Here is a 21,131-nt window from a genome sequence, read left to right as displayed (position 1 = left end):
CAGGATCTGTGTGCAGCATGCTTGAACAGTTACTCCTGGGGGTGTCTGTTATCTGCTTGGCAGAGCTGAAGAAAAGGCAGTATGGCAGAAAATGCGTGCTCATATTCAGCGCGATACTTCTTGTAGTCTTTCCAGTTTGCTTGAGACCTTTACTGCAGGGCCTGGGGGCAGTGAACAGTTTGTTCTGAAGCAGCCTGCCCCGCCTCGCCTCCTCACATTAAGTCAGTAATTCTCCACCCCGGCCCGGGCCTCCCTGGGTTTTGGTGAGTATTCTGTACACACGTCTTTCTGGGAGAGAAGTGAACCCAGTGCCCAAAGGGAGGGTCGTGTCATTCCTAGCCAAGGTCCGCCATGGCGTTGGTGGTTAACCTTCACAGCGAGATGGTTGAACAAGCTGAATGGCTTACTTCACGCAGCCTCCTCTCCCTACCTCCCTCCTCGAATGCACTGAGGCCCCCTAACCTCCCCTACCCACAAAACTTCTCCATGTAGAGGAGTTGTCGGCTCGGGAGAATATTGGAGCAGCAGAGAGAAAGAGGCTCTTTCTGAGGTGGGAGCGGGGCTGCAGTCGGCGTTACAGCACTGCTGCATTACACCGGGGAAAGGGCTCCACCTGTTTCCTTGTGGTGAGGTCAGCGAACAATAAAATGCCTGTCTACCACCTCTGAACGCCTCGCTCATGCTAAAGGCTTAACCCACTCATGAGCTTGAGCACAAAATCAACACTTTACTGATGCAGAGTATGACAGTGTTCTTTTAGTGAAGGGTAATTTAGCAGGGCTGCACAATTATTTACACAATTGCATTTTCAGATCCCTGCGACTAACAGCAGAAATTTGGAATATGGCGGAATAAAACCCTTCATTTGCTGTTATTTATAGACTGAAGATCTGCTGTGGCTGAAAATAGTACAGATGTGGATATCAAAGGGTGCGTTTGAGTCATTTCACCCTCTAAATGTTAAGAATAATACCTATGTATTAAAGTAACAACATATATTAAATCAGTTTGACATTTACCTATAATTACAGAGTCCAGATAGGTCAGTCTCTCTGAGACCACAGGTACCTGTTATTACAGGCAGGTTAGACGTGTTGATGTTGATCAAGTCAGCTCATAGTAAAGAATGGCCTATTGATTAGCTAGCAAACTTTGCATTTATCCTTTAGATCTACAGCAGGCAAACGTTTTAGCAAACAAAACCCCTCTCCACTGTATTTTAACATTTCTATGATATTTCATATTTTTCTGACTCATTTCCTTACAATTTAGATTTTTTTGACGTTACATGTTTTTGAATAGCTTAATTTTGTGCTCAAAGTTGCCAAAGTTGATTATTTCCTCAGTCAAACGTCATTCTCCAAACAGAAACACTGTCACGCCTCGTTAAGTCAGAGCATCAAACCGATAAACATCGTTGTGAGCTAGCTTACCAATTTGTCATATATTTTATTTTTTAGTTTCCTCCTCTTGGTTTAGTGTGCTGTTTAGTTTCATAATGGCATCTGTGTGTGCGGTGTTTGTAATCAGGTGTTGGACATCTTGGGTTGGAGGACAGATGAAAATGCATGCACCTCCAAGTACTGCTTTTAAACGCAATAATATTCTTTGTGGGGTCCATCAATGGTGTTAAATGATTCTAAGTATATATTTTATGAACGTTTAGAGTCTTTAATATTTTAATACACTAGAAGTACCGGTCCTTGACATTCAGTAAATATATGTGGTGATAACGCCGTTTGATCAGTGAGCTCAGCAAAGTGTCTGAAAAGGACCTAAAGAGGTGGATGCATAATTCAGAAGATCAAATTTTGTAGGCTACCTGCCGAGATTTGCATCCACCTCTTTTCTCAGCATAAGTGCATGCAGTTCTCGGCAGGCAGGCAGAATTCGGCACAACACCTGGTTTCACCGATGCATCGGCGGAGGAAATGGTATCAGAAGTCTGAAGCTGAGGAGCGATGCTGTCAGCGTTGCTGAAACGGTGAGTTGTGCACTGTGAAATGTTTCAAATGATTTATTCACACTAGCGAACTGACGTTAGTTGACGTAGTAAAACGTTTATTAATTAACATGAGCGTTCTCTGTGTGTGAGTGACTATTGCATCCTTATTAATTCATTCATTCATTCATTCATTTCAAGCCACAAGTGTGTGGTACCAATGCTTGCAATATGGAGGTCCTGAGAGCTCAACATACTGAAACTTAAGAAGACACATGATACATACATATTATTAAACACCACTCAGACAGAGAAGGTCGATCTCATGGCAGGGCCGGTGGTTGTTCCATTTAGGTTGGCTTTTGTTGTAATTACATTTTCTTCTTTACAGAAAGGAAGGATCTGGATCTGTGGAGGCCAGCCATTATTTAACATCTGTACTCAACTGCAGCTTCTTTCACTGTAACTGAGATGTGATGGTGAACCACGTTCAGAAACATCCATGAACACAGCACGCTGGAACCAGTCTGTTTTGAAACAGCCATTTTGGAGATTAAGAGTAAAAACACATCTTACAAATTACAAAAAACATTACTAGCTTCATTAGGATATAATTTATTGTAGGGCTGTTTCACTGGACTGCAATAGTTTTAGCTTGGTGTACCTTATTAACAGAAACTAGTACTTAATGTTCAAGGATATTCTGTGCAATCAAAAGCTAATGGCACTTTTTAATCACAAGGTGGCAGCTTTGCCTCAACACTTAACACAATACAAAAGTTCTATATGTTGTCTTTTCTTCTGTTTTTTTTCACACATGAACAACTTGTGAACTGCATGATCTGCCTTTTGTACAAGTGTCTCTCAGTAGTTCTGCATTTCAACCCCGATGGTAGAAAGGTTGCTGTGATGGTGTGTTACATTATAAACATGTTTTTTTCTTTCCCCAGCATGTAGCATCAGCCTTCATGGAGTCCACTGCACCTGCCCCGCTTAGCAGATCGGCCAAAAGATCCTGATGGATGGATGAGGCAGTCAGCCTTTGTTGGTTAACAGTTTAACATGGGACATAAATGTGAAACCAGCACAGAAGTCTTGGTTCGCGGTTTTCAGGTTAAGATATTTATTAATGAAGGCAAAGCCAGATCAGTCCTACAATTAATATTATCCTCGGCCAAAGACATACTCACTAATTTGTCTACTAAAAAACATCTCTAAAAGAGATTTAGATGAAATCTGGTAAACAAATATGTCTCAGCCAACGCTTGAGGTGTGACTTTTGTTGTTCTCAACATTGCAAGATAGTATTTTGTTTTGTCACTGTACTGTAAAGAATGGTCGCTGTGTATTTTCATGTGGAGCCAGTAGATGTTAATTAAAATATTTTCTATTAATAAAATCTTGAGAATTGTACAGCTTTGGTTTGCTCTTGAGTCTTTTCTAGTTTAAAATGGGGCAATTTTTTCATTTTTAACGTACACATTTGGTACATCCACATCCATATTTTTATTTATAATAAAATTTATCACATTTTATGTGGTTGCAGTCATATATAAAATGTGATAAATTTTATTATCAGCCAAATGAGGCTGTATAAAATGTGTAAATACCCCATTCTTCAGGACACAATACATAAAGGTAAGGACTTATAAATATAATGTTAGGCCCAGCAACCTGCCTGGAAGCTGTATGGTATGCTTGGTAAAATAGGGACACAATATCTACAGCTAAAGCTGATGAAAATATCATTATTGTCAGTGTGATATGATATATATGTAGTGGTGATGTTCATATAGACATTGTTCTGTTTCTTATAGCTTACATAAACAGAAATAACTCAGTTACAACTAAGTTTTAATCTCTCCAGTTTACTATTTATCCTCTTAGTAAAGTTCATAACAAGTCTACTTAAAATGCAGAAGTATACAGTTTGATAACAGCTGATACTCGCACATTAGTTTCTATACATGGGTACGTAATACTCCTGCCAGTACAGTGTGCTAAACTTTACAGTGTAGTGATGTTAACACTGCATGTGTTTAGAGAAAACAGCCGCAGTGTCCGGTTGCTATGGTAATTGTTTACGTCCGACTATAAACCGTCCCTCTATCTTCTGTTTGAGAAAGAACCTTAACCAAAAACGGCCTGAAAAAAACTCCACAACATGCAGCTAGACGATCCTCATCTGCTTTAAAGCTGCTGTAAGGTGTACAAAGATGACAAGATCGAGTGAAAATAGATCAAGTAACTCAGTGGTGGAGGAAATATCCAGACCTTTTGAGTAAGAGTACTAATACAACACTGTTAACATACTCTGTTACAAGTAGCTGAAAGTCCTGCATTGAAAATGTTACTTAAATTAATTAAATAAAAATATATAGGAATAATCAGGATTGGAGCTCTTTTTATTCACTGATTGATTGAGTGATTGATTATTGATAAGTAGTGATACATGTAGTGTAATTTCTATCAAGATAGATGCCTACATACATACAAAGATCTTAATGTAAAGTAACTAGTAGGCCTAACTAAAGCTGTCAAATAATTGTAGTGAAGTAAAAGGTACAATATAAATAAGTAAAATGGCGGGATGTCTTCTTTTATCATGTGCTTCCTTAGTGTCAGTGTAAAACTCATATGGAAAAGAAAAGTTCACATGTTCACTGGAGAATTACTCATCAATAATATAAATTTGTGATCACTGCAACAGTTCATGCAGCATTACTTATGAATTCATACCACATATGAAATATATAGCTCTAATTTAAAGCCCTCCTTTTAGTTTTGTCGCATTACTTGATTTATAAATTCAACCCAGTTCACTTTGTGATAAACGTAAAAAGTATCTTTTATAATCTTTAGATGTGAAAACAAGAGGCACTTGAATTGTAATATGATTATTATCTAATCTAATATCTTGCCTTAATCCCAGTGACAGTTACTTTATATGTACTACCACTGATTCCTAGAAAAAACAGATATAATTGGATATAACCCAGTTATATATATATATATATATATCAGTGGTTATGTTCTTGGTCGTTTGTCAGAAACATCACATATTGAAGGAAAGAGTATGAAACTCACATCCTGACGTTTATTTTAAATTATATCTTATGAGGCATGTTACCGGCATTTTTAGCCTTCACAACCAAAATAAATTAAAGTCCAGATTGGGCATGCCACAGATGAACCTCCTTCTCCATCAAACCCTCAGCCTTGCTCATTTAATTTCAGGCCCTGTGACTGTGCACTGTAAAGGACACAATGGGCAAATTAAAGCCTTCATCGAGTCCTTTAGCTTGTATGCCAGCCAGATTTCTCAAAGCGATGCAAACAGCGTTGGTCCCACTATTTCATTGATTGCAAATAGGTCTCTGTCCACTGGCTGTTTACTCCTGCCTTAAGCACACAGAAATTCACCCACTTCTTAAGAAACCTTGGCCTTGCAGATTAAAAGCATTTGAGACCCATTTCTAAATTCCTTTCAAACGTTTTAGAGAACACTGTTTTCTTACAGTTGATTTCTTTTATGAATACTTTTTAATTTATACTTTTGGCAAATTTCCATTAGGTTTCCGTGCATGTCACAGCACCGTATCCGCTCTCTTCAAAGTGACTTACATCTGATGTTGGTGATTACTCGATTTTAATTCTTGATTTGAGCTTTGCATGACACTATTAATCACTCCATCTTACTTTGAATGGTGGATTGGCGTCAGGGAAACTGCTTTAAAATGGTTTAGATGCTATTTATCAAACAGGACTTTTTCAGTAGTCATGGGTAAAGTCTCCTCTTCAGCGGCCGCTTTGACCCGTGGTGTTCACCAAGGCTCCATCCTTGGCCCCTTGTTGTTCTGTATGTTACCGCTGGACATATCATAAAGACAGACAAAATTCAGTACCATTGTTACGCAGATGACACACAGATGTATGCCCCACTAAAAACCAGTGAAGAAGAATTTGATCCTAATCTTTTATCCTGTTAGAAATAAAGTGCTGGTGTCCCAAAATCTTTTTTAGCTAAACAAAAACAAATCGGAAATAATTATCTTTGGTCCCCTAAAGTCCATCCCTATTTCACAGAATCATCTTGGATCCCTGTCTTCAAATATCTAACCTGTAGCCAGAAACCTGGGTGTGACATTTGACAATGATCATCTAAGGAACATCTCAAAGATCAGATCTTTTCTCTACTGACCTGATCTGAGAAGGTCATTCATGCTGTTATTTCAACTCGATTAGATTATTGTAACTTCAGCTGGTACAAAATGCAGCTGCTCTGCTTTTAACAGATACTAGAAGACAAGATCATATCAGCCCTGTTTCAGCCTCTCTTCGCTGGTTACTTTATTTTGATTACTTTTAAAGCACTTCATAAGCCAGGCCGCAGCCTCAGATCTTCAGGCAGGGCTCGTCTGGCTGTCCCTTAGTCCCTGCTCAAGACTAAAGGTGACTGGGCTTTTGCAGTCAGGGCCCCTCGGCTCTGGAACTCCCTGCCCGAGGATCAGAGTCAGTGACGTATTTTTAAATCACTTCTCAAAACTCATCTTTTCAAAAAAGCCATTTATTAATTCAAGCACATCTTTTGAATGCAAACATCTCTTATTCTGTTGTATTATTATTGTTATGCATTGATGTGGGATTCATTTAATTTTATTGCCAGATTGTTTTTTGCCTTAGCCCTGGAATGTTTAATCCTGGTTCAACCATGTGAAGCACTTAGCTTCTAAAAAAAAACGCAGTATAAATTAAATTTATTATTATTATTTCCCTGTAAAACATTTAGATGTAGCTTTAAAAGGCTGAGCCTGACACAATATGTAAATTTCTGTAGCAAAGCACAAAAAATCCAATGACATCATTTACCTACAAAGGGAACCTGTGGTTTAAGTAAAGTTTCTATTATGTGGATATAAAGGCGCCTACACATCGACATGTCGGGATCATAAAGGTGAAAAAAAGACACTTTAAGATATCATGGCATTTACAAACTTTGGCAAGCGCTTCTTTATTTACATCCAGACTGTCTCGCAAATGTCACAGCTGTTTTCCCTTTTTTCTTTTCTTTTTTTTGTAGAATAACCTTACCAATCTTAACCGATATACAGCATTATGTATACTATTACCTTCCTGTTGGTGACGCTCTGACAACAGTGTAAACAGAGAAAGAGCAGATCCCACTCTTTAGAAACACATGCAGGAAGTGGGACAAACATGTCAACAGTATGTTCAGAAACAGGAGACACAGTCGTCCCTTAACGTTTTGTCAGATAATCTGATACTGTGGTGCTCAAAGCTGAAGTCACCCAGGAGTTGCAGCTTTTAGTTTCCTCCACAAGAGGGTGCTAGTGAATCAGTGACAGTATGACAACAAAGTGAATGTCCCCTCCATAAAAAGACAAATCACTCCAGGTCAGACACATGACTAAGATACTACCAATGACTACTGTGTCTCCTCTAATGAGTGCAGTTAATATAACTTAGTAACAAAAACACAGTTCAGAAAAATCACACCTACAATTAGTTGCTGGTAGGGCTTATCATTTTTGGCAAAAAAGTTTCCAGAAGGCATTTCAACAAGTCTTTCGCTTGTCACACAGACTGCTATGCCAGCTTTTTATATTTACACACGGTCTCAGATGTATTAATTAACGTCCATGGAGCATGCATAGGTCATCGTTAAATCATCCAATCACTTCTTGTGTATGCTGGGATAATAAAAAGAGAGTCTCACCCATGACGGAGAGAGTCCCGACAAAGGAATTACAGCACAATGCAAAGAAACCCACAAAAAAAGTTTCCAGCTAGAAACTGACTGCTGAGAGAAAAAAATCCTCCATCTGACATTACAACATATACATACAGGTCAAGTGTCATTTAAAAAAATAAATGGTAAAATGAGATCGGTGCAAATTATTACCATGTGTTACAGCTACTGAGGTTGAAAGCAAGGGAAGTCTTTGTTTGTCGCAGCTTCTAGCTCCCACGATAGTTACGGGATGGACCTAAAATAAACCACCCCAACCGAAGATAGTACACAGAGGAACACTAACATTCCTGCCCTACTAATTCAAAACTCATGGAGCTCCCATTACTGCACCATGTAACTCACCCCCCCGCTGCCCTCCCCAAATCCCCCCAAAACAAACACACACAGATAGTCTGCCGTATACTATACAGTTGGCCCCAGTTGGGGAAAAAAACAAAACATATTTACATTCACATCTCTAGAAAAGAAAAAAACTAAATTTTTCTTCTTCATGTAACATAAAAGTGTAGAAATGGACAACATTCTCCAGATCTGGGCTTACGTTTTACCAGGTTATGGGTTTGTTTACAAAAATGTGAGTCCTAATTAGCTACAAAATGCAAACATTTGGGAGTAAATTCTCTCTGAAACTACATAAATTGTTCAGATTTGTTTTTCCAATTTCTGTTAAACCCAGGTGAGGATCTGTTTTGCCCATTCCTATTTCAGTGATCGTGTTCTCTTCTTGTTGCAACCTTTGGTAACACCTTCAGGACACTAACTGGCAAACTACTACACAAGGAAGAGGCAGTGAGCGACTTTGACAAAACAAATCAGTCGACAAGTCCCAACATGCACAGGCCTATTAGTAATTTTTCTATGATTAAGGGAAGAAAAAAAACAATTATTCTGATGATCAATACTTGTTTCTCTTACGTTAAAACACTATTCTTGCTATAAATAGACACAGAGCTGTTAATGTGATAATACTTTAGTTCAGTTGACTAATACTGTTGTAGGAATTAGTGTAAAAAGAAAACAGTTTACTGGCGAACGAGGCTAAAACGAGACACATGGGAGGTTTTCCAATGAATTCACTCAAACCTGAACATGAATGAAATCCAGTGCGCAGGTTTATAGAGAACATCGATTCCCTGCAACCCAGTGTGTCACACTGTAATCTTGTCTTTGCTGGTGTAATTAATCAATTTATCTTTCAGAAAAACAAATTAAAATAACAGACACAATCACACCCCCCCTACAAAAAAAAAAAAAAAAAAAAACAGTTCCAAAAACATTAAATATGAAGACTCATCCACAGCACTGGGTTACGTTTCTGTCGGACACAGAGTCAAACTCTTCGAGATGAGAATCCAAAAACACAGCTGTGTGTGTGTGTGTGTGTGTGTGTGTGAGCAGCCGGCTCAGTTTGTCTTGACGTATTTGTGACATATTTACAAAGCGGAAAGTGGAGGACGAAGAGGAAGTTTTGTTTGTTAGGCGGTGAAGCTGAGGATGCCTGCGGTCTGAGGGCGTGACCTCTGACTGGGGGGAATACATGCGGTTACTGATGATGTCCTCACAGCCCTGCCCAAATCGAACACGCAGTGTGCGTTGAGATTTGGGCTTCCGTACGAGCACGTCACTGCTGTCGTGAGGAAAAAAAACCTCCTTCTCTAATTTTCAAAACCTCTGAAATTGCATCGTCATCACTGTTTTGTTTTTTTAATTACAGACATTTTTAGAGTTATACTGTTTCACCAGACTACAGAGATGGTCTCACACACACATCCAAACACACATACGCACACACAGCTCTGTAATCAGATGCAGAGGTTCAGGAGGGCCTTGGTTTAGGTGTTGCGCACAGCTAAGGCCTGTTCCAGCTCCTGTCTCCTCTGCTGGATCTGATGAGGAAAGAGGAGAAGAAAAAAAAGGTGAATATTTCACGTGAGCATCCCGAAGGCAGAGCGTTGTTGTCAGATGAGTGTAGAAGATAATTAGATGCTGTCTCCTCACCTTGCAGTAGAAATAGCGGCTGACGGCCTCCTGGGACCAGGGCTCGTGGTAAAACGCCGCCCTCCTCTCCTCTTCCGGGTTCCCCACTACGTCTGTCATTAACTACAGACAATAAGCAGTTACAGTCATTAAAGCTGCCATTTATTTCAGAAGCATGTTTTTGTTATATTTGTTGAAATTCTCTTTAGATCCTGACAGCAATCAATAAATCAAATGCTCTGACACAAAAATGAAACATATCTGTGGCTTTTGCAGAACTACAACACGTTCGGCCAATCATTTCATTCGGCGTGACTGAAACAGACCTGCCTGTCTACCTGGTCTACACCGCCCGTGCACTCACTGCACATGAAAATGTGCCGGGAGTGGCCTGAAGGGAGGAGGTGGGATTTTTTCAGTAGGATACTTTCAAGATCTAGCTATCTCTTGCTAGTTTCTCCATCATTACCTACCCCATCTTTAATTATAGGCCTAAATAATAACTATCGTTAATATTGGTTGAAGATTATCTTCAACCGAGTCCAGTTGCCCTTGATTTTAACCTTCCTTGGATATTGTTAATATTATATGTGATGAATGTGCAGCTGCTGTGTGATATGGGTGGATACAGTTTGAGATTCTTTTTTGTTTTTTAATAAACTAAATATTGCATGTAATTTGCAGCAGGCAGTATTTCAAACCAAAATTCCCTCTTGACCAACACACTGTAGCTTCTAGGACCTAGCGTTTTTTTTAATGTATTGTTAATTGAATGAAAAGCCCGACTTTGTGTTTCTTTAATTGTTACTATAAAAGTGTCGTTGTTGGTTTCAAAAGTGGTTTATTTGGTTTTACATTCATGTATAACCCTTCTGCATTTTATTTTCTGCCCAAACATCCAGAACATAAAGCGAGTTATTTCAATGTAACTTAAAGTTATGAAAGGTAGCGACGTCTGCGCGCATATAAATTGTAGTATCAAACCTTAAGGTCTCGGCTCTGGGATTTGAGCCAGTCCTGGATGTAGCCCTTGGGATCTCTAGAGAAACTGAGCATGAAGTCCCTCTGGATCTTCAGCTGGTTGATGGACTCGATGGTCTCATGGATCTGAAAGAGGTAACAGTAACATTACTATACATCAAGGACAAAGCAGAAACCTCAACCTCATCTGAACAATCCGTGTATCCTGAAAACAATATCCATTCCATACATGAGAAAACAAAAACTAGTAATTTTGATTCTGTATCATCTCTCAGAACTCAAATATTCAAACCTCTCACACTTATATACAGTTCATCATAAAGTGACGGGTTTATAGATGTAAACTTTAACGGTAAAAAAAGGTGAAGACTGAAGCGGTGAATTTAGTGACTCGTTAAAAACGTGACGTGGTTTTAAGTGTGCAAAGCCTTCTTTTTCAAATAGCATGGTGATCTTCTCAAAAGTGTAGGAGAAAGAGTGTATCACACAGAAACAGGTATCATGCAAATGTAAAATGGCAATAAACTGACATGAACAAACATTAACGTGCTGAAAAGCAGTTCTGTGAATTCTGTTGAATTAAATAGTCATGGTAGGGACATGTCCCCACCAATGTCCAGCGACTACTGAATTGTGCCTGGCAATAATTTTCATTACATCTTTTTTTAGTATAGCCACTGTTGTCTCTCAGTGTCTAGTCAATTTATTTGTTACAACGGTAAACGGTCAGTAGCAAATTAGCGAGAGAATAACATCATCCTAAAGGCGGAACTGTAGTCTGTCAACTATGACAGCCACTGTTGTAATAATTCAGGAATAAGGTCATAACAGAATAGGTCGCTTCGAGTCGTATGTGCATGTGGCAGTATTTCCTGGCAGTGTCCAGTTATTTAGGCTTGTAAAATGTTTAGACTGCACTGCAGACTCCTTTGACCGGCAGCTTTGTGTTGCTGCGTCGCCCCTCGCTCAGAGACACCTTTGCTCTGTTTGGGACTGTCTCTCTGCTCCAGGATGCTTCCCACTGAAGCAGCTATGAGCTGCACTTTATCGGAGGTACTGAAGTTGACATTTGTGTGGATTTGTTGTGAGATTTATGCCCGATCAGAAGTGTCGGGTTTGAACCTCCTATGAAGAGTGGCACACTTGTCTCAACCTAACATAGAGACAGTTCTGTATCATATCAGCAGAGCAATTTTTTTAATTCTGACCTTTTTTATCGTAATATCAAGACTTTTATCTTGACACGTCAGAGAACAAAGATACGTGTTTGAAAGTGCAGAAAGTTTTGAACATGAGCAAAAACCTTGCTGAAACACAGGAGCTATTAAAGTCCAGGGTTTTATAAATTAAGTTCAGTTCAGTTCGTTAATTGTCATTCAACCATGTAAACATGAAGGAACTAAATTCATGTTTTACACGGTTGAATGACCACCATAAAACATGAACTTCGTTCCTTAAAATTAATTAATTTATCAATGAAGTGAAGTTTCCACATTTAAAGTTACTTCCCCAAACAAAAGACACAAAGAGGAGGGAACACTAAATCATGCCTGCGCATGTGCTGACTCAGCAGGGATGTTATTACATGAGAAAAGTTGATCTACAGAAGAAACATATCTCAAAGCAAAAATTGAGAGAGAGCCTTACTGCGTTATATTCTGTTATAGTTTTACATGCCACCTGAATTTTGTGTTACCCTTTTCATAAAGAAAGACATTTACACCATAAGTTGGTGCAGAAAATTTCACCAGAATGCAGGAAATTTTCTGTGGGTGGACCCCCAGTCCGCTTAATATGTGGTCTCCAATGTTGATGAAACCTACGCCCAGCGATACTTGTTTTAAGTGTATGTTTTTGGTCCCACCCATCCTTCCTGCTCACCCACAGCCACCTGCTCTTGACAAAAATGTCAGTTTAAAAAGTAAAATGTGAATAAATGAGTCCCACGTTTAACAGTGGGGCGTGAAATCCACTGCAAGCAAACTACTCCTGTTAAAAAATACATGCAGTAAAACTGGCTGTTTCCATGAGGCAGCTCACGTATCACCTCAGTGTGATGAACAGCATCAAAGGTAAAGCAGAATCAATCCAGAATTTGTATTCTGTGACGCTGGAGGTCTCACCTTGTTGTCGAGCGAGGCGATTTCCTGCTGGTTGGCGGTGGAGAGGAGGAAGCTGCTCATCTGGCTCTTCAGGGGATCTTCCACCTCCACGTCAATGTCGTAGCAGGCCGTCTTCTTCTGGTCGTTGGGATCCACGCTGACAGGGAGCAAAACGTTTATTTATGCACAAGTGAGAAAATCATCACAGAACCTCAAGAAATCATCTGCAGGATTACTGAATCCATGAAATACTTCTGTTCCTTAATTAGATGTTCTTTTCGTTTTTATTTTCTTTGTGTAGTGAATAATCCGTCGGTCTGTGTTACAACTCTACAAAAAGTATTGACTGTACAGTCAACTGCTGCCACCTATTGTTTATGAGGTCAGTGGCCACCACTGGCGGTGCAGTAGTAAGTTTATTGATTTGATTAAATTTTATTTCTTATTTAAAATGATTTTATTTACTTAGTGATAAAGTTATTTAAAAATGAAAGAAACCACTACTTTAAAACTATTTAGAAAAAGCTTGAAGAGGAAACAAAGAAAGGTTTTATAGCTATTTTCATAAAATGTCTTTTTAGATTTTTTACAGGTGCGGGGAAAAACGGTCTCCCCCATTCATAATAAAAATACATTGTGGCACAAAAACGGCATAAGGAAACCATGTGCAAAACATAAAATAGAAACTCTTCTTCCTATTTTTATCATCATTTTAATTACAAGGACTGCCTGGTAAATAAGGCAAGGCAAGTTTATTTGTATTGCACATTTCAACATCAAGGCAATTCAAAATGCTTTACATAAAACATAAAAGCAACAAAGGGAAATTGAAAACAACACACTAAAGCTCTATGTACAGTAAAACATGAAGCTACCTGATAACATGGTTGATGACGATGGGATCGGGGGGTAGGAGGAGGTTGGTGAGGCGCTGAGGAATCTCAGAGAACTTCAGCCGAGGGCAGTCAAATATCTGTAGAGGAGGGGAGACATAACGTTTAAAAGTTTAAAGCTTTAAACATTTTACTTCCTTTAAATGTTCAAATATATGTATATTTAAAAAATGTATGGTGGTTCATTTTTCTTAAGTTTGACTGAAATGGAAGCAGCTCACGTTGTCCGAGTGATATATTATCCTGATATTTGTGCAACAGCAGTGTGATTTATGGCATATAGAGAGTCCCGAACCTGTTGGAAGTACTTGTCACAGTTGATGTACTCCTTGTCATGGGAGTCCTGCAGCTTGTTGGTCTTGACGTACTGCCAGAGGGCCTGGATGATGCAGGAGCGGGTCTGAGTGTGAATGCCAAGCAGGCGAGCCAGGCGAGGGTCCAGCTTAAACTGGGGAGGCTGTGGAGATGATATAACCGCAGCACAAACATTTTTTTTTTTTTTACAAACGCCCACCTCAGAGCTTTTACATCATCACATCTGACATCTTTATCTTCAGTCTTAAATGCACTCTGATGTTTCTGTGGACTGGCGGTTATCAGTGATGTCAGGCCTGCAGGTCGTCGCTACAGCAGCTGATTTCATGGCGTGGATTAGTCACAGAGTTGTAACAGAGGAGAGTCTATTTCTGGACAGAGTTGTGAGCTGTTGTGAGATTGTGTGGCCCCCCCACCTGGTAATCCAGCATCAGCAGCAGAGTGCAGCGCACGCTCACGTCTCCCGGCCTCTTCACCTGGAAGCCGTCCGTCTCCTGGGTGGTGGGCGTGCGGTGCCACTGAAAGTGCAAACCACCAAAAGCTGACTACACACCCCAAACTGAGCCGGTGTATTCAGAGTGAACAGTGAGAAACACTATATTAATCATAATCACTAATTAATTCCTGCTTTAAAGGCTCTGACAACCTTCTTCTTAATATGTGCGGTGGGATCTAACATGAACACACAGGTATAACAGTTTTGGTTATTTTACATGAGAGGTTACTTTTTTGTTTTTTTCTCTGGCTTTCTTGCAAACCACACCCACACAGTCCTGACGAAGCAGATTACATTTCTTTAGCTAGTGGCGTGGATCATAATTACTTTGTCGTTCCCTGACTTCCCCTCTATCGCCACTAGAGGTTCACGTTTGTGGTTTTGAGTGGATTATCTCAACAGCTATTGAAGTGATTGCTGTGAAATTTGGTACAGACATTCATGTATAAGTCAGGATTCATTGTTATAACTTTGGCGATCTCTTTGCATTTCCTCTAGCAATCCAATATTTTCAATTCAATATTTTGCTTTGTGTGCAAAAACGGATTACATTTCTTCAGCTGTACATTGTGTTTAGCTGAAATTAGCATACTCTAGCATGCTAACACGGTAAATATTATACCTGTTAAACAGCAGCATTTTAGCATTGTCATTGTGAGCATGTTAGCGTGCTGGTGTTTGCCTTGCTGATAATAATGAACACATAAATATACTGTATATATAAGAGGATGTTTCTTCCTGGACTTTACTGTGATTGTTACAAAATATTTAATGTTATAGAGATTTGAAACCTATTTTTCAGAGGTTTTCAGACAATTTGAAGCTGGAGATTTGGCACACTTAACAAATGCGCAAAAAAAAGAGCAAACAAAGAAATCACTTGAGTGCAGCTGTATCTAGCAGCCTTGATCTTGGCCCAGAGTGCCAAGTTTGGGTTTTTGGTGAGAGGGAACATTTCTACTCAGTGGCCATGCTCCGTGTGCTGAGAAACCAAGATAGCAAAAGGTTAACCGTGTGGCTGTGTAGCTGCATGTTATCACACTATCAGTAGAGACTTGACTTGAAATAACAGAAAAGCTAAATATCAGCCCGGCCAAATACAACTATTTCCATAAGATTGTGTGTTTTAGTCTTTGTATTTACAGATATCAGAGCCTCCTCTGTATTTAACCACAGATGAAATGCTATTTCCATTTCCATTTTATCTTAACTGACACTGAACAGAAAAAGCACTTTAAACAGCGTCTTCAGTACAGTTGATTGCAGTGACTTGGCATGCAATACAGAGTAATGTTTCCCTCTACCCAATGTCTGATTCAGAACAGATACTGATTGTACCTCAAGGTAGAGAAAAAAATTCTTTTGATGGAAAATCATTCAAAGCGAGGCACCTGAGTGCCTTGCTAAAACACCCTCTTTAAAAGGAGGAACCTTGAGAAGTCATAATTTTCACTCTGAAACACTTAAAGTGTTTTTTAAAATACATTTTTCTGAAGATACGACATGAAGGGCAGCTAAAGATTGTTTTTTAATATGTAAGCACTTGTTTTTGCTCCAGCTCTCACGCCTGCATTTTAAAACAACCTTATAATATTAAAAATAAACAACCCTCTCCTTTATGTTGTAATACAAAATCAATTTATTAAAAAGGAGAGTGGGCAGTCCAGTCTCTCCATCTGTTTTATTTTCTATTCATCCAATGGGGATGTACAAAGGAGCAGGTTAGTTGGGGTGACTGTAGCTCAAGACACCACAAAATAGCAATTTTCAGTGAAAGTCTTACCTCTGCATAATGAAGAGGCCGTCACTGACCCTGACTGCAAGGCCGAACAGTCACTGATTGGTACAGCATACAAAAGCTATTTATTACTAATGGATGTGAGCTCAAATTAAAGCACTCATTTTTGAAGTGACAAGTTGTTTCCAGTATTTATACTATGCTAAGCTAGCTTCACATTTAACCGACAGACGTGAGAGTGACATTGATCTTTTCATTATGTCTTGGCAGGACAGTGGACAGGACACTTTTTGCTGTTTTGTGCTCCAACTCTTTGGATTTGAAATTAAACAATGATTATCGGGGTAAAGTGCTGAGCTTCAGCTTTAATGGACATTTTTCACAGCAGACTTGTCATGGAAAGAACTGCACAGGTGATGCTAATTTCATTAACACCTGTTATCCACCCACACTGCTTTTCTTAAAGCGGCTATAAAGGATATTATATGTAAGAATGTATCAAATGACAAACAGTGGGTCAATGTGAAAGGGGTCTATCACCTGAATCTGCAGCTTCCCTCGGCTTTAGGGACCTTTATTCCAAGTTTCAGATTTTTGTTTAAATGTCTGGCTCACAAATGTCAGACAGACACCGTTAGTGACTAGCTGGTGAACATAATGGAGCATTTAGCAGCTAAAGAGGCAGATATTTCCCTCAGGGGTTGATAGAGACCAGAAACAGAAGCTAAAAGAGGGTTAATATGGACTGGCTGTGGTCAGACAGGGCAGATGTTTTCACTTCTGGTCACAAATTCACATGTGAAATCATGAGGCTCCAGCCAGTTTGAGAGACGGGTAGGATTGACCTTTCATTCAGCAATTATTGTTTTTTTTTATGTCCTTGTTTTATAACCGGAAAGAGAAATTATACAAGCAGCAAGTAAAGCGATGCCTGGCTCCGGTGAGTGCAAGGACAGTGAAGGAGAGAAACAGTGTTTGTTGAGAAGCTTTATAATTTAAAATTCTATAGATTGCATTTGCAGTTTATGCCTTTAACACTACCAACGCTAGGGTCATTCCCTCCTGCCACACGATGTGAGTAAATTTCATCTCTCCGCTGTCAATCCATTTGCTGACTATAGCTACCTTCCTCCATGAAGACGGAAGACGCAAAACAAACCATTTAGAATCACCTTTCAAGACTACAAGGTTGTGTTTTAATTAGTCAAAAGACATATTATTGGTTGAGTATTCCTTTAAAGGTCGATCTCAGCGTTTTACCCTCATATTCATGGTTTCATTTCAAATCCACTGAAAAAGTGTGTTACTGTCCAAGTACCTCCATACTTACAGACTGTACTGTATTACGTACCTAGCATCTTAGCATGTTTGTTATTTGCCACTAAAAGTGTAAAATTAAATTCATGGGTTTACACTGACATTTGAAGGTGTTGTTTATCCATGTGCTTCCTGACATTCATGTCAGGTAGTACTAAACACTAAAAAGTCTGTAAGATCAGATAATGGTTTGATCAGATGGTGAGTGTGTTTTTAAAGTTCTTAAATCAGCCTGTTCCTCTGTGCACAGTGTGCAGCAGCCATGTTTGAACCGACCTCAACCAGGTGGTTGTCAGGACCGTAGAGGTCTTTGTCCAGCTCGATCACCAGGCTCTTAAAAAACGAAGAGAACTTCTTCTTCTGCTTCCCTGGCTGTGAAACAGACAGAGAGAGAGAGAGGTGGTCAGTTAAAGTCTAAAATGAGTCACGTACGCACATTTAACATGCAAATGCAAACACATGTCGCCATATCTTTGCTTATAGCAGCGTTACTCATCAAAAACCCACAAGAGACAAAGTGAGATCAGAAAGACAGTGAAACATTCTCATGGTCCACTTCCTTTGAGCTCAACCAGAAATATTTGTGGTTTGTGAAACCTAAAAGCTTCTTACCGCTGTGAAATGACGGCCTTGCCACGGACTGCTGAGAACATTAGAGCTTTTTGCAAGGAAAGCTTGCAGCGCAAAACTAATGTAAGATCATTCTCCTTTTTATGCTGCATTTACAGTCTCCCTCTAAACAACTCTTCACAACATCAGTCAATCATTTTGAGTTCTGAGCCAGCAGATACTTTTCTGGCACTGCTGGCCAAAAATGACCCAGAGCTGCACAAGATCTCAGTTTTCTTTTCTTTTTTTTTTAAGAAGACAAGCAACTATTTTACTCACAATGAATTCATCCGGCAGAGATGACATAACACTACACCCTGCAGGGGCTCAGCGCCACACAAACTGGGCTTTTTACAAGTTATTTCACTTTTAAAGTGACTACAGCATGCAAGTCAGAGTGGGTGCACTGTGTATTTTTGATGAACAAAACTCACGTCATCCAGCAACTTCCCCTCTACTCGCAGTTCCCATGATGCAATGCTGCCATCTGAGTCATCAGCATCGGGTCTGGCAGGGTTGAAGGTGTTGGATATGTAAAGCCTCAGTTTACGCTTTTGCTGCTGACACAAGGGCACATTAAAATAGCACAGTTTAAACGGACACGTCCCAAAATCTTAAACTGCAATCCTGCAGATGCTCTGTCCGAACTGATCAGCTTAATATAACAGCAGAATTTAAACAATGCTTCAGTGTAATAAGAATCAAGGAGTCTTCTGTCTTGAAAAGGGACTTGTTATGTGTTTTAAGATGAAACAAAACTAAAAAAGGTGAGAAATAATTACTTCAAACAACATTTTTGTCCTTCCAGAAATGAATAATCGGCATTTTAGAGAGACATCAGGGCACACCGGCTGCTAACTAGTCACGTTTTCTTGTCCTTACCTTCATGGGTCTCTTCAGTGCTTCCTGGATGTCCACACGTTTGCGCATGATGGTCTGGTCCAGTTTGCGCTCAAACGCCAGCAGATCCATGTAGGCCTGAGACTCGGGGACCAGCTCACGGATCTGCTCAGAAGGGAGACAATCCAACATCAAAATCTTTAGATTACATCAACTGCAACATTTCACCCACACAAGATCAAGAAGTCAGATTTCCTTCACTCTCTGCTCTCTGAATATCATTAAAGGCTCAAGCAGATTAGCAACATACAGTAACATACAGTTTCCTTTCAAGGTATGGTATAATACATAGAAAAAGAGGAAAGGAATAGTTCAAATTGTTGTGAAAAATACTTATTCACTTATTTCTTGCCGAGAGTTAGATGAGAAGAAGACTCTCATATCTGTAAACTACAGCCAGCAGCTGGTTAGCTTAGTTTGGCATAAAGACTGGAAACGGGGAAACAGATAGCCTGACTCTGTTCATAGGTAACAAAATCCAACTAACAGCACCTCTAAAGCTCACTAATTAATTAACATTTTAATTAAGGGGATTATGTGCCCGACTATTTCTTTGTCCTGGAGTTTGGACAGAGCCAGTCTAGCTGTTTCAACAAGTTCCCAGTCTTAATGCCAAGCTAAGATAACCAGCTGCTAGCAGTAGCTCCATATTGATCACATGTGATTGTGGTATTGATATTCTCATCTAGCTAAGAAAGCAAATAAGCAAATTTCCCCAAATGTCAAACTATTCTTTTAATTTCTCCTTTAAGAACCTTTAAGTTTGAAAAAAAAAAAAACTCACACTTGTCCCTGGTCTTCATTGACACTGAGTGAAATAATCAAACCCAAGACAAGTATTTCTATGGCTGCACCTTTCAAATCAAATGGAAATGTTCTCAGCCTCGTCTTGTGCATCATTTTACACCCCATATTTCCCCAAACTTCAGCCTGACATATTTGCAAGTTTTTAGAAAGTTTGGGATCTCTACTATAATTTGAAATAAAGTTTGATAAAGTTTGGCTGCACAGCATGAGTTTGTGCTGACTGAACCACCAGTTCTACTCCAGACAGGGACTTATGTTTGCATGCCGTTCCCTATCTCTCACCCCAAAAATATATATAAAAAATGGAGGGGTTTAATAATTAACTCTTGGCTCCTTCTGGAACTAAACATTTCAAGTTTGAGGAGACTAAAGACACTTAATACCTTGTCATCCCATAAACAAATAAAAAAGGAGCAAAAACCAGTAATAGATAATGTTTGCTTTATATGAGACTTAAGGTTTCTTCAAAAGCTTTTTCATTCTTTAACTTGTAGGAAGCTGACATGAATAGAAAAGTCCCTTTGCTGCTGCCCAGTCAACCACTAATACGGTGGTCCACACGATCCTGGGGACCCTTTGGGGATCAAAATGAGATGCAGAGTGTGCAGCCAACCAGCCAGGATTCAGACATTACCATACCGATGAAAGTCCTCAGAGCATCAGGGGCTGCTGCTTACTTACCAAACTGTGCACACACAGTCCTACAGTTCGCTCCTTCTCCTCCCTCCCTCGTCTTTCCCCTTTCATTTTTCTTTCTAAATGGCTGCCTTCATTGTTCCCTCTCATTCCTTCTCTATCTCCATCTCACTGCCTTTCTGATGTGGCAAGCAGACGGAGGAGTGTGGCAGACATTCCCTGTCCCTGACTCATTATTGTGGAGTGGCGCCCCAGCCATGCCTACTGCTATCTCTGCGTCTGGGTTATGTTAGGGGATAAGACCTGAGCTAAGACGCTCACAGTCTCCAGACCTCAATAGTCTCAGTGTAAAAGCCTTCTGTGTGCTGGCCAGGACTTGGCGAGGTGATGGCGTGGCACAGGGCCGAAAACTAAGACCGCGGGATGAAAATCACAACCTCAGTCGGCACAGACTCACCTGTGGAAACGCGGTGATTCAGCCGCCTCTTTTCGGTTCCACTTGTGGTTTTTCCCGCTGGCTATTCCAATTTAAATCAATGTGCCACCATCCAAATAACAGAATGAACCCCTGAAGAAAAACCCCTAAAACCACCTGATCGCTCCCCCTCATCCTCTCTATTCTCATTTGGAAATTACACATAATCA

At 39.8% G+C, this 21,131-nt stretch overlaps 1 protein-coding gene and 1 long non-coding RNA gene across 8 annotated transcripts in view; one reads left to right on the top strand and one right to left on the bottom strand.

Annotated features, from left to right (window-relative positions):
- The first annotated feature begins 1,812 nt into the window (after positions 1 to 1,812).
- Positions 1,813 to 3,355, top strand: LOC119899817. Its single transcript, XR_005443920.1, has 2 exons — positions 1,813 to 2,501; positions 2,893 to 3,355. It is a non-coding gene; the product is annotated as an uncharacterized LOC119899817 (long non-coding RNA).
- Positions 3,356 to 6,923: 3,568 nt separating this feature from the next.
- smarcd3b (SWI/SNF related, matrix associated, actin dependent regulator of chromatin, subfamily d, member 3b) overlaps positions 6,924 to 21,131 on the bottom strand; it is a 48,078-nt gene continuing 33,870 nt past the window's right edge. For 5 of the 7 annotated variants that reach the window (XM_038730470.1, XM_038730455.1, XM_038730492.1 and 2 more), the window contains 10 exons: positions 19,026 to 19,148; positions 18,578 to 18,703; positions 17,811 to 17,906; positions 14,400 to 14,501; positions 13,964 to 14,125; positions 13,651 to 13,748; positions 12,797 to 12,932; positions 10,677 to 10,799; positions 9,714 to 9,815; positions 6,924 to 9,601 (listed from right to left, as the gene is read on the bottom strand). In XM_038730470.1, the coding sequence (XP_038586398.1) occupies positions 9,548 to 9,601; positions 9,714 to 9,815; positions 10,677 to 10,799; positions 12,797 to 12,932; positions 13,651 to 13,748; positions 13,964 to 14,125; positions 14,400 to 14,501; positions 17,811 to 17,906; positions 18,578 to 18,703; positions 19,026 to 19,148 (1,122 nt within the window). In that variant the 3' untranslated portion in view covers positions 6,924 to 9,547. The remainder of the gene's footprint in view (positions 9,602 to 9,713; positions 9,816 to 10,676; positions 10,800 to 12,796; positions 12,933 to 13,650; positions 13,749 to 13,963; positions 14,126 to 14,399; positions 14,502 to 17,810; positions 17,907 to 18,577; positions 18,704 to 19,025; positions 19,149 to 21,131) is intronic. The other 2 variants (XM_038730463.1, XM_038730499.1) reach the window with 1 other exon arrangement.

The sequence above is a fragment of the Micropterus salmoides genome, unplaced genomic scaffold (genome assembly GCF_014851395.1).
Source record: "Micropterus salmoides isolate LMB-PRFRI ecotype aquatic unplaced genomic scaffold, ASM1485139v1 Ms_hic_scaffold_1, whole genome shotgun sequence".
NCBI classification, from domain to species: domain Eukaryota; kingdom Metazoa; phylum Chordata; class Actinopteri; order Centrarchiformes; family Centrarchidae; genus Micropterus; species Micropterus salmoides.
This window is presented reverse-complemented; position numbering and strand designations above follow the sequence as displayed.